Raw genomic sequence first — 13,571 nt, 5'->3', positions numbered from 1 at the left:
AAATGAGGAGCTGGTTCACCTTTCCTCAGCCACTGTTGCCGGCCAGACTATAATTTGGGGGAAAAAATGAATGAATTCCTATGCACACTGCACATATTTTATTTGTAGTGCACACAAAACCAGGAAAAACAATACAATACTTAAAATGAAAAATGATTTTAATCAACGTCAACTTATAAGTATTCCAATGGGAAGTATGGACCTGGTTTTGGCTAATGAGATGGTCAATATCCAGTTCCATATTTGTCGCTGCTAGTCGTAGCAAGTGATGCAAATGTTCATCAGTTAGTCTGGATCTGGTTGGAGATTTTAGATGTTTCATTCAGGGGAAAGTCTGTTCACAGACATAGGTACTGACAAAGATGGTTGCAATTTTGAGTGCATGGCTCATGGGATGTAAGATATGTCTCAGAGGGGAGAGATGCATTGAAATTACTGAGGCTGCTTGATCTGAATGCGTTTTTCATAGAGTCACAGTTCTGTAGTTCAGCCAATTCCATTTGGTAAATCGGATCAACAATTTCAGTGTCTACAGAAAATGGGTTCCGGGAAAGCTGTATGCCCTGTTCATGGAGATGAAGCTCTTTAATTCTAATTTGAAACTCCTTTTGCAACGTTTCTAGTAAATCCACACGTTTTGTTTGGGAATGCAACTGCTGGTTTTTCTGCTAACAGGTTTTGAGTTGTGGGGAGATGGCAGAAGTTTTCCTCCTTCAGTTGAGGAGGTCTAATTTTACTTGAAATGCTTTCACATGTGAAAACGTATCACAGATGAGCTTCCCCTTTCCTTGAAGTTGAACATTGAAACTGTTGAGTAGCTCTGTTACATCTGTCAGAAAGGCAAGGTGCCATTTCCATTCTGCATCTTTGAGCTCAGGTACTTCTTTGTTTTTTGAAAGCATAAAAGCAGAAACCTGTGGAAGTAAGTCATAAAAATGTGTCAAAACTCTCCCTCGATCCACAAAGAAATAAAGAAAATACTAATATCATATAGTAAAAGGCCAGAGGCATTCTTTTAGGAGTTTTAAATGATGATATTCCAAAAGACAAAACTATTTTTTTCTTACACACAGCGTCTGCAGCAAGAATCCTGGTGGCTAAGTATTGGAAAGGGAATCAGTTACCTACTAGGGGAGAGTGGTTATGTAAGCTTTCAGAATATTTAGAATTAGCCAAATTGACAGATATCAGACACAAAATTGACAGACACAAAAACCAAACCACAGACACAAAAACCAAAAAGTGAAGTGAAAAAGGAATGGGAGTGTCTAAATGAATACCTTAAAAATCAAGGTTTGAGGACAGAAATCTGGCTGAGTCTGGAATAACCTTGTGAAGTGAAAGGATAAGAAAGAGGGATTTATATCTAGATGTTAGGATAGAGATGATCAGGAAAACAGGAAGATACAACGAAAGATAAAGGAGGTGCTATGGGATTGGTGGAAGTCAATGTTTGTTTTTCTTTTTAGTGTTTTTACTATTAACTTGTAAGATATGGATTTTTGTTTTTCGAATGTTGATTTTTGTGTATTGTTATTCAATATTTTTTGTGTTGTGTGGAAAATACTAATAAAATTTATTTAAAAAATTTTTTTTAAAGAATATCTTCATAGGCAACATGGTTCCAAACTACAAGAAATAGCAATGGTTCCAAACTACAAGAAAGAAGATTCCACCTAAACATTAGGAAGAACTTCCTGACAGTAAGAGCTGTTTGACAGTGGAATTTGCTGCCAAGGAGTGTGGTGGAGTCTCCTTCTTTGGAGGTCTTTAAGCAGAGGCTTGACAACCATATGTCAGGAGTGCTCTGATGGTGTTTCCTGCTTGGCAGGGGGTTGGACTCGATGGCCCTTGTGGTCTCTTCCAACTCTATGATTCTATGATTCTATTCTATGATTCTAACATTTAGTTCAGACAGAAATTCCTGAAACTGTCTGTGGTTAAGTGCATGAAGTTGATTCATTCCCCTCCGCTGGATCCTAGGCATGCTTTTACTCAAAAGTATTTCTACCACGTACAGCAGGACTTCCAGCTAGGTGCACACAGGACTGCAGCTGTAATCTTTTTTCACTGCACAGAGTAGGAGGTTAACAAGCTGTCCACTTTGCAGAGGAGAGGAAAGGGGCACGTGTGTCATTTTCTTACACTTGAGGGGCATTTTTTTATTTTTTTACCCTACAGAGAAGTGACCCTCTTTATGCACCAGTACGGAAAGATCACCCTGACATTTCATCGCATCACGAGTACAACCCCATGCGCACATACGTGGGAGCACCTCCCACTGAACTCCGTGGCACTTAACTTGAATGAAAGCGGGTTGCCGATTTTTATTTTTATTTAAATGGTGGGGAACATGAGAAGGCGCCGGTGTAAAAGAGGCATTAGACGGGGGGCGGGAATGAGGGGTGGAGAGAGAGAAGGGCTCTGTTTGTGCTGCAGCTGTGGAGGGTATGCAAGAGAGACAATGACATCCCTCCTCCCTCTCCCGCCAGTTCCCATGGAAAGAAAAAACCACTCTCCCTCCTAGTTCTGCGTGGATGCTGAACTTTCCCAATCAGGACTTTCCCTTCGGACTTTCAGGTTCCAAAACAACGTTCACAAACGGAACAGTCACTTGCAAGTTTGCCACGTTCGGAGACAAAACGTCCGAGTTCCAGGGCATTCGGGATCCATGGTACGACTATACAGTCATACCTTGGGTTGCAGATGCTAAATCACACTTTACGCATGCACAGAAGCGTTGAATCGCAACCCACATGTGCGCAGATGCACCACTGCAGGTTGCGAATGCTGCGGGTTGCAAATGTGCATCCCACACGGATCACGTTCGCAATCCAAGCATCCATTGTATATAGGTGGACGTGGGATATTATACAATAATAGCACATCTTCCGTTCTTTTACCAAACTACTTATGGCATTCTAGCACTTTGGGAGAAACGTTCTCTCAATAAGCGTCTATGTTTTGCACTTGGCAGGAAGGTTCCATAATAATTGAGATGCGCCGTTTGTTGTGTTCTGCCTCTGTTGTGTTCTCAAGTGTCAAAGTTGGCTCTCCTCTGGTCCTTCCGCATACCACAGCAACCACCCCTCAAAATGCACCCCTGGTGTTAGGGCTTTCATTGAATGACCATGAGCAATATCCACGCAGCTAGGGGGTGCCCCTCCCTGGAGAGAAATGCCCCATCTTGCCCATCTTTGGGGGTTTGGCTTTGGTCCTGCGGTCAAGGGTCCTGTTGCTCACTTGTTATTAAAGTTGTCTTTGGCTGCCGCTGCAGGAAATCGAACCCATGAATTTCTCACTATATAAATGGGAATATAGAGCTTGCCGGCCGGGAAGGGAATTTCTGTTTTGCAAGGAGGGGGAGGCGGATCTCCTGCCGCTCACCCTCCCTCTGGGTCAAGGAGCTCCGCTTCCTAGAGAGGCAGGAAGGGGGTTTATGGGGGGGGGAGAGGCTATTTGGAGGGGAGGGGTCTCCATCCTCATTCCGGGAAGAGAAGCGGACTTGGAGAAGAGGAGAAAGAGGTGCCGCATATTGGGGGGTTATTTGGGGAGCGGGGTGGGAGAAAGATTTGCTTTGCCTCTCCCTGAATCTACAAACAGGGCAGCTGGGAAAGGAGGCGGGAGGATTGCGGGGGGGGGTGCAAAGAAAGCAGGGAGGGGGCCTGCCCTTTCTCTGTAGAAATCATGGAGGGGAGGGCTGGATGCATGACATCCTGTTGCAAAGTGGAGTCCCCCTCCCCCAACAGGGTTTGCATTGCAAGATCTCTTTTGAAGCGCAGAGATCAAGCCAGGCTCCCATGGTGGAGGGACTGTGGGGGGGGGGGCGTTGACACTTGAGACGAACCACAAAAGGGTGCCCCCCCCAGTGCAACTTAATTACAAAGGGATTTGCAGCCCCACCCTGTGCATGTTGACTCAGCAGTCAGTCCTCCTCCGTTCAAAGGGGGGGGGCAGCCCCATTCCACCTAGTGATGCTCCTCTCTGTTTAACACCCCCATCTCCCTTCTCACTGCTCCCCCCCATCGCTCCCCCCCAGGCTCTGCCTCCTGCGTCAGGGAGCCGGTCTGGGCGGGAGGGGAGGGCTGAGCTCCTCCAGGACCCTGATCTGCCCCCCCCCCCGAAATCTGCTGCTGAAGCCCCTGCCTCAGTGGGGCGGAGATGGGGGGGCAAGCAGGGGAGAGGAAGTGGAAGCACCTGGAGAACTGAGTCACCTCTGGATTGGGGGAGATTTCGAATTGGGTGGGGGGTGAGAGATGGACAATGTCAAGGGAAATCTGCCTCCGGAGCTTCCTGAGTAAGAAAGAGGCTGATGTGAGAAGGAAGCAAAAAGAAACCAGAATTTACTTCTTGGGAAGGGGGCTGACCCCCAGCTAGTCTTGGGGAATGAAACTGATCCCCCCTCGCAGATTTTGATGCTCTTTCTTTCCAAAAAGAGGCTTCTCCAGACATCCTCTTGGGACTTTGTCGGGAAGGAGAATCAAAGCCCCCAGGGGTGGGAGATCTGGCCTGTCTTGCAGGATTGGCCCAGCGCAGAGGTGCTGAGGGACTTTCTCTGCCAATGGTGCCAGCCTCGCTCCTGCCTGGTCTCATCCCCATCCAGGTTGCCAGGAGGGTCTTATAACACTAAAGGTCTTCTAAAGCCCACCACCTGGGCAATGCTCACACAAGAACCCTGCAAGGTGGGCCAGGATGACAGCCAGATTGATGGGCAGGCCAGAGGACAGAGTTGGTGGGGCTTTGGGGCTGACTCTGAGCTTTGTCCAGGAGCTGCCTGCCTTCCAGGGATTTTTCCCAGTCCCACAAAAAAACCTCAGGAGGCAGCTGGGAAGTATTGGAAAAAAGGTGTAGCTCTGAGGGCCAGAGAAAATGAAAGAGGTGACCTGAGGGCCAATTTAGCCCCAGAGTCTGAGGTTCCCCACCCTGCAGTTCCGGTGCTGTGCTTCCACCAGGGAGACCCAGTCTCCCATCTCCATGCTCAGGAGGGATGCCCTGTGCCCAGTTTGGACCCCCTGATTATTTCTCCTCCTGTCCTTCCACACAGTGTAGGGAAGATAAAAGGGGACACACACACACACACACACAGGTTCCTAAGAGGAAGGACTAGGGGGCCATAAGCCACTGAACTTCATATCTCTGTCCCCTAAACCACAATCCATGTTAGCGCATAGAGTGCTCTAAATATTTCCATCTGCTCCCCTTGGATGGAGCTTCTTCACCCTGGTGCCCTCCAGATGTTGGCTTTCCTCTGACTGCAAATACTGCCCATAATTTAGGAGTTTCCCTTATTTTCTTCATTCTAAATGTATCAAAGGGTCAGAAACTGGTTTCCAGGGCGGCTGTTCGGAGGAAAGAAAAAGCGAGGTCTGCAGATGTACAGACCATAATGCTTTCTGCAAAGCTTCGTTAAAAGTTTGGGATTTGATCCTAGAACTTTACAATCTGAAGCTGAATGCCCCCTAAAGACTGAGGCAGCTTATAGTATTATAAAGTTCCTGTAGAAAGGATTGCATCCTTCCAGTTCTCTGCCTTTGTAATTAGAATTTATGGGTATTAATTTATTAGTGTTGGTACAGTGATAACTCAGGTTAAGAACTTAATTCATTCTGGAGGTCCGTTCTTCACCTGCAACTGTTCTTAACCTGAGGTACCACTTTAGCTAATGGGGCCTCCTGCTACTGCAGCACGATTTCTGTTCTCATCCTGAAGCAAAGTTCTTAACCTGAGGTACTATTTCTGGATTAGTGGAGTCTGTAACCTGAAGCGTATGTAACCCAAGGTACCACTGTATTTGTAATTTATAAAAGGTATGCTATCTGTGTAAATGTCTCCCACCCTAATTAAATCTGCCTTTCTTTGAACAGCCCTGAGACCTCCGGGTATAGGGCGGCATATAAAGCAAATAATAATAATAATAATAATAATAATAATAATAATAATTTCTGCATTGTTCTCCTAAAAGAGCTGCTCCCTGCTTTGAAGAACATCTTGGCAACAGCTGAGAGAGTCCCAGAAGTGGCCTGGTTTATGATTCCTCCTCCTCCGTATTTTCCACTGGCAACGCAATGGTCTCTGATACACCCTCTCAACAGTCTCTTCTCAGAGGTGGAGTGGAAAGAGGAGCCAGGCAGCTTCCTCAGGTAGGGAAAGAGCAACGGGAGGAGGGAAGAGGCACAGATGGGACCACCCAGCCTCCCTCTGTGTTGAGTGGGGATGATGGGGATCTAAGAGCAGCTCTGTCTTCTTCTTCCTCTTCTTCTTCCAGGCCCTCTTGACCTTTGAGGAGGTGGCTGTGTTTTTCACGGAGGAGGAGTGGGCTCTGCTGGATCCAGGCCAAAGAGCTCTGCACAAGGAAGTCATGGAGGAGAATTATGAGATGGTGGCCTCTCTAGGTAAGGGCAGATTTTTATTCCTCCTGGCTGTTAGACATTGAAGGTGTGAAACTACTGTTTGAGCCATTTATTCATGCCGTGTCTTCTTCTTTGGCAAATCCTTGTAGCCGAATAAGATTGTCTTCCATGAACATGGTCTTAACAGTGTGTCCGTGACTGTGGAGTCCGATTCTGGATCCACACATCCTTCCACAGTGGGGACATAGGTTTCCAGGCAGGAGTTAATTACAGTGAGGGTTTGCCAAACGTACTTTCCTCTTAGCTTGTTTCTCCCTTTCATCCAGTGTGGTGTAGTGGTTAAGAGCGGTAGACTTGTAATCTGGTGAACCGGGTTTGCATCTGCGCTCCTCCACATGCAGCTGCTGGGTGACCTTGGGCTAGTCACACTTCTTTGAAGTCTCTCAGCCTCACTCACCTCACAGAGTGTTTGTTGTGGGGGAGGAAGGGAAAGGAGAATGTTAGCCGCTTTGAGACTCCTTCGGGTAGTGATATAGTGGGATATCAAATCCAAACTCTTCTTCATAGCCGAGTAAGATTGTGTTCCATAAACACAGTTTTAACAATGAGTCCGTGACTTTAAAGCCCAATTCTGGATACACACGTCCTTCCACAGTGGGGACATTGGTTTCTGGGCGGGAGTTGATCAAGGTGAGGGTTTGCCAAGCGTGCCTTCCTCTTAGCACATTTCTCCCTTGCGTCCTGAGTTTGAGTGTCTTCAAAGCCCGTGACACCTTTGGTAAAGGCTGTTCTCCAACTGGAGCACTCGCAGGCCAGTGTTTCCCAGTTGTCAGTGTTTATTCTATTTTTTTTTAGATTTGCCTTGAGATAGTCTTTAAACCTCTTTTGTGGACCACCAGCATTACGCTTTCCATTTTTAAGTTCGGAATAGAGTAGTTGCTTTGGAAGACGATCATCAGGCATCTGCACAACACGACCAGTCCAACGAAGTTGATGTTGAAGAATCATTGCTTCAACACTGGTGATCTTTGCTTCTTCCAGTACACTGATATTAGTTTGCCTATCTTCCCAAGTGATGTGTAAATTTTTTTGGAGACACTGTTGATAAGACTCTTTCAAGGAGTTGGAGATGGTGTTTATAAGTGGTCCATGTTTCACAAGCATATAGTAAGGTTGGTAGTACAATAGCTTTGTGAACAAGCATTTTGGTTTCCCTACAAATGTCCCAGTCCTCAAACACTTTGCACTTCAGTTGGAAGAAAGCTGCACCCGCAGAGCTCAGGCGATGCTGGGTTTAGGTATCAATGTTGGCCCTTGTGGAAAGATAACTGCCTAGGTAGGAGAAGTGATCAACATTTTCCAGCGTTACACCATTGAGTTGGATTTGTGGCGTTGCAGAGTGGTTATTTTGTTGGTGCAGTTGGTTGGTGCAGTTGGTTTTTTGGATATTGAGTGATAGGCCAAGCTTTTCGTAAGCTTCTGCAAAGATATTTAGGATGGTTTGGAGGTCATCCTCTGAGCGTGCACACACTACGTTGTCATCAGCATACTGAAGCTCTATGACAAAAGTTATGGTAACCTTACTCTTTGCTTTCAGCCTGCTCAGATTGAAGAGCTTTCAATCTGTTTGATATATGATTTCTACTCAGGTGGGGATTTTCCCTGCGACAAAGTGTAGGATCATGGCAATGAAAATAATGAATAGAGTTGTGGCAATAACACAACCCTGTTTAATACCTGATCCCACTGTGAATGGTTCACTTTGAGAGCCATTGTTATCTGTGATTGTTGCTGTCATATTATCATGGAGGAGCTGGATGATGTTCACAAATTTATCTGGGCAGCCAATTTTCAGAAGGACAGTCCACAGGGCATTACGATTTACAGTGTCGAAAGCCTTAGTCAGGTCAATAAACACCATGTACAGGGGTTGGTTTTGCTCTCTGCAGAGACTCACAGGATAATAATGATGGCATGAGGTTTACTGGTCCATGTCATTTAATAGTTTTTAATGGGCAACCAGATACTTTGCTGTGTACTTCACAATATTAATATTTTTGAATATTTGTACAGTTACATATGACATAAACAACACTACTATTTTACTTATTCCACATAGCAGGGACTCTGATACTCAAGTCTGAGCTCATCTTGTCGTTTGGAACAGAAAAACACAGTGATGTTGTCCTGGAGAAATTGCGAGGTACATGCTTCCATTTTGCTGTGAGACTGTAGCTTTCTATGTCTCCTTTCAGTGTGTATGAATATTAAAAAAGCCCTTTTGGATCAGAATGAGGGCCCATCTTTTCCAGCATCCTGGTGCAGGTTTAGGTGATGTGAACAGTGGGTTGGAATGTATCAGCAAGAAATTACAGATCATGGAGGAAGGAGAAAACTGAATACAGAGGTGCAGCATTTTCACAGGAGGGGGAAAGTGTCTCCCTCTGGATTTGGCTGCACTACAACTCCCGTCATCACTGGTCATTGGCCATCTTTGCCTGGGTTGATGGTACTAAGAGTCCAACCACATCTGGAGGGCCATAGATCTCTCACCTCAGCATAGAAGGTTTCTCTTGGTGCTCAGTGTTACATGGGAGTTGAAGGTAGAACTGGATACTAGGGGTTATTGAGGCTATTTTCAGATTACCTTTCCTATAAATTTGGTACTTAGGAGAGGAAGGAATCCAGGAGATGTTAAAAGAAGAGAAGGTCTGATTGGTCTTGCTCTGTGTTAAGTTGCCTTGTTCTATTCCCTGAATATCTAACAATATTTTCCTATCTCCCACTTTAAACCAGGTGATGGCGAAGGCAATCAGAATATTGAAGGGCCATCTGTAAAGTACTTCAGTGTGAGTGAACACCTTAGCACACATCTACAAACTAACACTGGGGAGAAACTCTTTAAATGTATGGAGTGTGGAAAGAGCTTCAGTGAAAGAGGAAAACTTACTGTACATCAACGAATTCACACAGGGGAGAAACCATTTAGATGTATGGAGTGTGGAAAAAGCTTCAGTGAAAGAGGGAAACTTACTGTACATCAACGAACTCATACAGGGGAGAAACCGTATAAATGTATGGAGTGTGGAAAGAGCTTCAGGCGGTGTTCACATCTTACTAGACATCAACGGACTCACACAGGGGAGAAACCATATAAATGTATGGAGTGTGGGAAGAGCTTCAGACAGTGTTCACACTTTACTAGACATCAACGAACTCACACAAGGGAGAAACAATTTAAATGTAAGGAGTGTGGAAAGAGCTTCACCAATAGTGGAGTGCTTAGAAATCATCAACTGACTCACACAGGGGAGAAACCCTTTAAATGTATGGAGTGTGGAAAGAGCTTCAGTAAGTCTTCACAACTTACTATTCATCAACGAACTCACACAGCGGAGAAACCATTTAGATGTATGGAGTGTGGGAAGTGTTTCAGAGAAAGAGGAAACCTTACTAGACATCAGCAAACTCACACAGGGGAGAAACCATTTAAATGTATGGAGTGCGGAAATAGCTTCAGTAAGTCTTCACAACTTACTATTCATCAACGAACTCACACAGGGGAGAAACCATTTAGATGTATAGAGTGTGGGAAGTGTTTCAGTCAGAGTGGAAGCCTTATTTTACATCAACGAATTCACACAGGGGAGAAACCATATAAATGTTTTGAGTGTGGGCAAAGCTTCATTTGTAGTGCGAAACTCACTGTGCACCAACGAAGTCACACAGGAGAGAAACCATTTGAATGTATGGATTGTGGGATGTGCTTCAGCCAGAGTGGAGTACTTATTGTACATCAACGTACTCACACTGGTGAGAAACCATTTAAATGTATGGAGTGTGGAAAGAGCTTCAATCACAATGGAATACTTACTGTACATCAAAGAACTCACACGGGTGAGAAACCATTTAAATGTGTGGAGTGTGGGAAGTGCTTCAGTCAGTGTTCACAGCTTACTTTACATCAACGAAGTCACACAGGGGAGAAACCATTTAAATGTATGGAATGTGGAAAGAGCTTCAGACACGGTTCACACCTTACTCTACATCTACGAACTCACACAGGGGAGAAACCATTTAAATGTATGGAGTGTGGGAAAGTTTTCATTCAGAGTTCAGCTCTTACAACACATCTACGAATTCACACAGGGGAGAAACCATTTAGATGTATGGAGTGTGGGAAGAGCTTCAGTCGATGTTCACACCTTACTATACATCTTAGAACTCACACAGGGGAGAAACCATTTAAATGCTTGGAGTGTGGGAAGTGCTTCAGTAAGAGTGTAACTCTTAGAAAACATCAGCAAACTCACAGAGAAACAATTGTTTGAGTGGAAGGAGTGTTGAATGTGTTTCAATTATAATGGAGTTATTGATTAAGACATATGGACTCTCACAGGGGAGAGCCTATTTAGATGTATGGAGTGTGCCAAGTTTTTCACACAGAGTTCACTTTGTGCTTCATGTCAACAAACCCATAGAGGGAAATATCATGTACTGTGTTTGGTGTTCTGGTGTTTGTATGGAATGTTGTGCATATATGTATTAAAGCAATGGAGGTAATGTCTCATAATAGTAAGTGTAATGAAAGATACAATGTACTGTTAGGGCTGCAGAATGCGACTGTGGAGTGCTCATTGAAAGTGAACATGTGCTGAGAGTCTGTTGATATTGGGTCTTTGCAGAGAGAATTGGGAATCCAGAGTTGGGGAAAATGGAGCACAACAGTGGTGTTTAGGAGGCAGGATTGGCTCTAGAATCCTAGAACTGTAGAGGTCAAGGGGAGTCCAAGGATCTTCTAGTCCAACTCCCTGTTATAAGAACAGCAGCATAAAACCCATATATTCAAAAGTTTTGGCAGTGATATTCCTGAATTACTATCCACTCCTCCTTGTGTTGAGTTTCCTCTCACTGCCAGCGTTCTCCTTGCTAATTGTAAGTACTCTATCAATTTGGCTTGCCACTCAATCTTTGAAGGGATGGTTTCGCTTTTCCAGTTTCTTGCTATTAGAATCCGTGCTGCAGTTGTTGCATACATGAATAATGGTCTAAACGTCTTAATTTCTGCTGTCATGATACCTATTAGAAATGCCCCGGGTCTTTTAGGGAATGGGATCTTAAATATTTTCTTTAACTCATTATAAATGATGTCCCCAAATTCTTTGATCTTTTCACATGCCCACCAAATATGCATATATGTTCCAATTCCTTTCTTACATCTCCAACATAACACTGACCTGTTCTTGTACATTTTGGCTAGTTTTGCTGGTGTCAAATGCCATCTATATAACATTTTCATGATGTTTTCTCTTAGGTTCATGCATACTGTAAATTTGATATCCACTCTCCACAGTTTTCCCCACTGATTCATGTATATGTTGTATCCTAAGTCTTGGGCCCAACATATCATAGATCCTTTCACTTCCTCTTCCTTTACCTCCCAATCCAGAAGGAGGTTATACATTTTTGTAATATATTTACTCTTAGATTAGAGGAGCTCCTTTTCAAATTTAGAAGTTTTATTTGCAAATCCTTTTCCTTTGTCTATAATACTAAATCTTTCCTTCAGTTGAAAGTATTGTAGCCAATCTGTTAAATATAGTCTAATTTTTCCAAATTCTTTCAGCTTTAATTTGTTGTTATTCTCTTCCAGAATCATTCTATACCTTGCCCAATCTCCTTGCATATTCTTTCTTTCTTTATTTTTTACAGCCATGGCTTCCAGTGGGGAGGTCAACCAAGGGGGTCTTGAGTTCCAGAAGGTCTTTATATTTATTCCATATCTTATATAATGATTTACTTACTATATGATTAAAAAAAACCCTGCGGACCTTCACCTTCTCGTATATCATATCTGCATGCCATCCCAATGATTGTCATAGCCCTCTAGATCAAGTAGTCTTTCAAGACTATCCAATCTTGGATCCACACTAAGCCGGCTGCCGCATGATACAATTCCAAATCAAGCGAAGCAAATCCTCCTCTCTCCTTTTGGTCTATGAAAATTTGGTGTTTGATTCTTGGTTTCTTGCCATTCCAAATGAATCTTGCTATATCCTTTTTCCAATTTTTAAAGCAGCTTATACCACCCAAAATTGGGATCGTTTGGAACAAAAACATCAACTTTGGCAAAACACTCATTTTAATTACAGAAATTTTGCCCCAAAAGGAGAGATGGAGCCTACTCCAGATTTCCAGGTCCCTCTTAATCTCCTTCCATAGTTTAACGTAATTATCTTGATATAGATTAATACATTTATTTGAAAACCAAATTCCCAGATATTTTACTTTTTTCTTAATTTCTAAGCCAGTAATTTCCTGTAATTCCAATTTTTCCTCTGAACGCATATTTGTAACTAATAAATTGTTTTTCTTTTTATTAATTTTGAGTCCTGCCAATTGTCCAAATTCATTAATTATCTCTGTTGCCAATGGGATACCTTCTTTGGGGTTTCTGATTGTCACTATCACATCATCTGCATATGCTCCTATTTTGTGTGTTTTTTCTCCAATCCTGATACCTTTTATTCTTCTTTCCTCAGTTCATTCAGCAAGGTTTCCAGCACTAGTATGAATAAAAGGAGCGATAGGGGGCACCCTTGTCTTGTTCCTTTCCTGATTTCAATGCTATCTGTGATATTGCCATTGATTATTAGTTTCACCCTTTGTGTAGAGTAAGTGGATTCTATACCTCTTTCAAACCTTTTTCTGCAGCCCATTAAGTTTATCTATTTTTTCATAAAGCCCCATGAGATATTATCAAATGCCTTTTCGGGGTGTATGAGCATCATGGCTGCTTGTTTTTCATTTTTGAACTCCAGATATTCTAATATATTGATGGTGTTCCTGGTATTATATTGAATCTGGTGTTCTGGAAGGAATCCTACCTGGTTTGAAGGAATTATATCTTTTAGTACATTTTTAAATCTATCTGCTAAAATGCCTGCATAGATTTTATAATCACAGTTCAGCAAAGATATCAGTCTGTAATTCAAGGTTATCTCTAAGTCACATCCTTGTTTAGAATCACGTATGCATCATTCCAAGAATCTGGCATCTTTCCTTTATTAAGAATATCATTGACTACTTCTTTTAATTGTGTTATCAATATCTCTTCAGGTTTTTTATATAGTTCAATGGGTATCACATCCAGGGCCAGGCAACTTGGCGTTTTTAATTGCATTTTGTATTTCAGTTATAGTAACTGTCCTTTACTAGTTT

The 13,571-nt window shown here is 43.2% G+C and overlaps 1 protein-coding gene across 5 annotated transcripts; it reads left to right on the top strand.

Moving 5' to 3' along the window:
• The first annotated feature begins 3,444 nt into the window (after positions 1–3,444).
• LOC310756721 (uncharacterized protein) lies at positions 3,445–10,913 on the top strand. 5 transcript variants are annotated; one of them, XM_083601343.1, is made up of 5 exons: positions 3,445–3,525; positions 5,963–6,140; positions 6,266–6,392; positions 8,470–8,553; positions 9,147–10,913. In XM_083601343.1, exons 2-5 carry the CDS (start codon positions 6,066–6,068, stop codon positions 10,679–10,681), a joined length of 1,821 nt encoding a protein of 606 aa, XP_083457469.1. In that variant the 5' UTR covers positions 3,445–3,525; positions 5,963–6,065; the 3' UTR covers positions 10,682–10,913. The 5 variants fall into 5 exon arrangements, with proteins under 5 accessions (XP_083457469.1, XP_083457472.1, XP_083457470.1 ...); XM_083601344.1 differs by having other exon boundaries at positions 3,462–3,525; positions 5,983–6,140; XM_083601342.1 differs by having other exon boundaries at positions 3,490–3,525; positions 5,780–6,140.
• Positions 10,914–13,571: the final 2,658 nt, after the last annotated feature.

This window comes from Podarcis filfolensis (assembly GCF_964270895.1).
Source record: "Podarcis filfolensis genome assembly, chromosome: 2".
In the NCBI taxonomy this organism is placed as follows: Eukaryota; Metazoa; Chordata; class Lepidosauria; order Squamata; family Lacertidae; genus Podarcis; species Podarcis filfolensis.
This window is presented reverse-complemented; position numbering and strand designations above follow the sequence as displayed.

What these genes read in the sequence shown, in the direction of transcription:
- LOC310756721 (XM_083601343.1), top strand. Translation starts at nt 6,066, where the DNA reads ATGGTCTCTGATACACCCTCTCAACAGTCTCTTCTCAGAGGTGGAGTG. An exon ending in TGAGATGGTGGCCTCTCTAG is followed by an intron (nt 6,393 to 8,469) that starts GTAAGGGCAGAT and finishes TATTCCACATAG; the next exon opens with CAGGGACTCTGATACTCAAG. An exon ending in TGTCCTGGAGAAATTGCGAG is followed by an intron (nt 8,554 to 9,146) that starts GTACATGCTTCC and finishes ACTTTAAACCAG; the next exon opens with GTGATGGCGAAGGCAATCAG.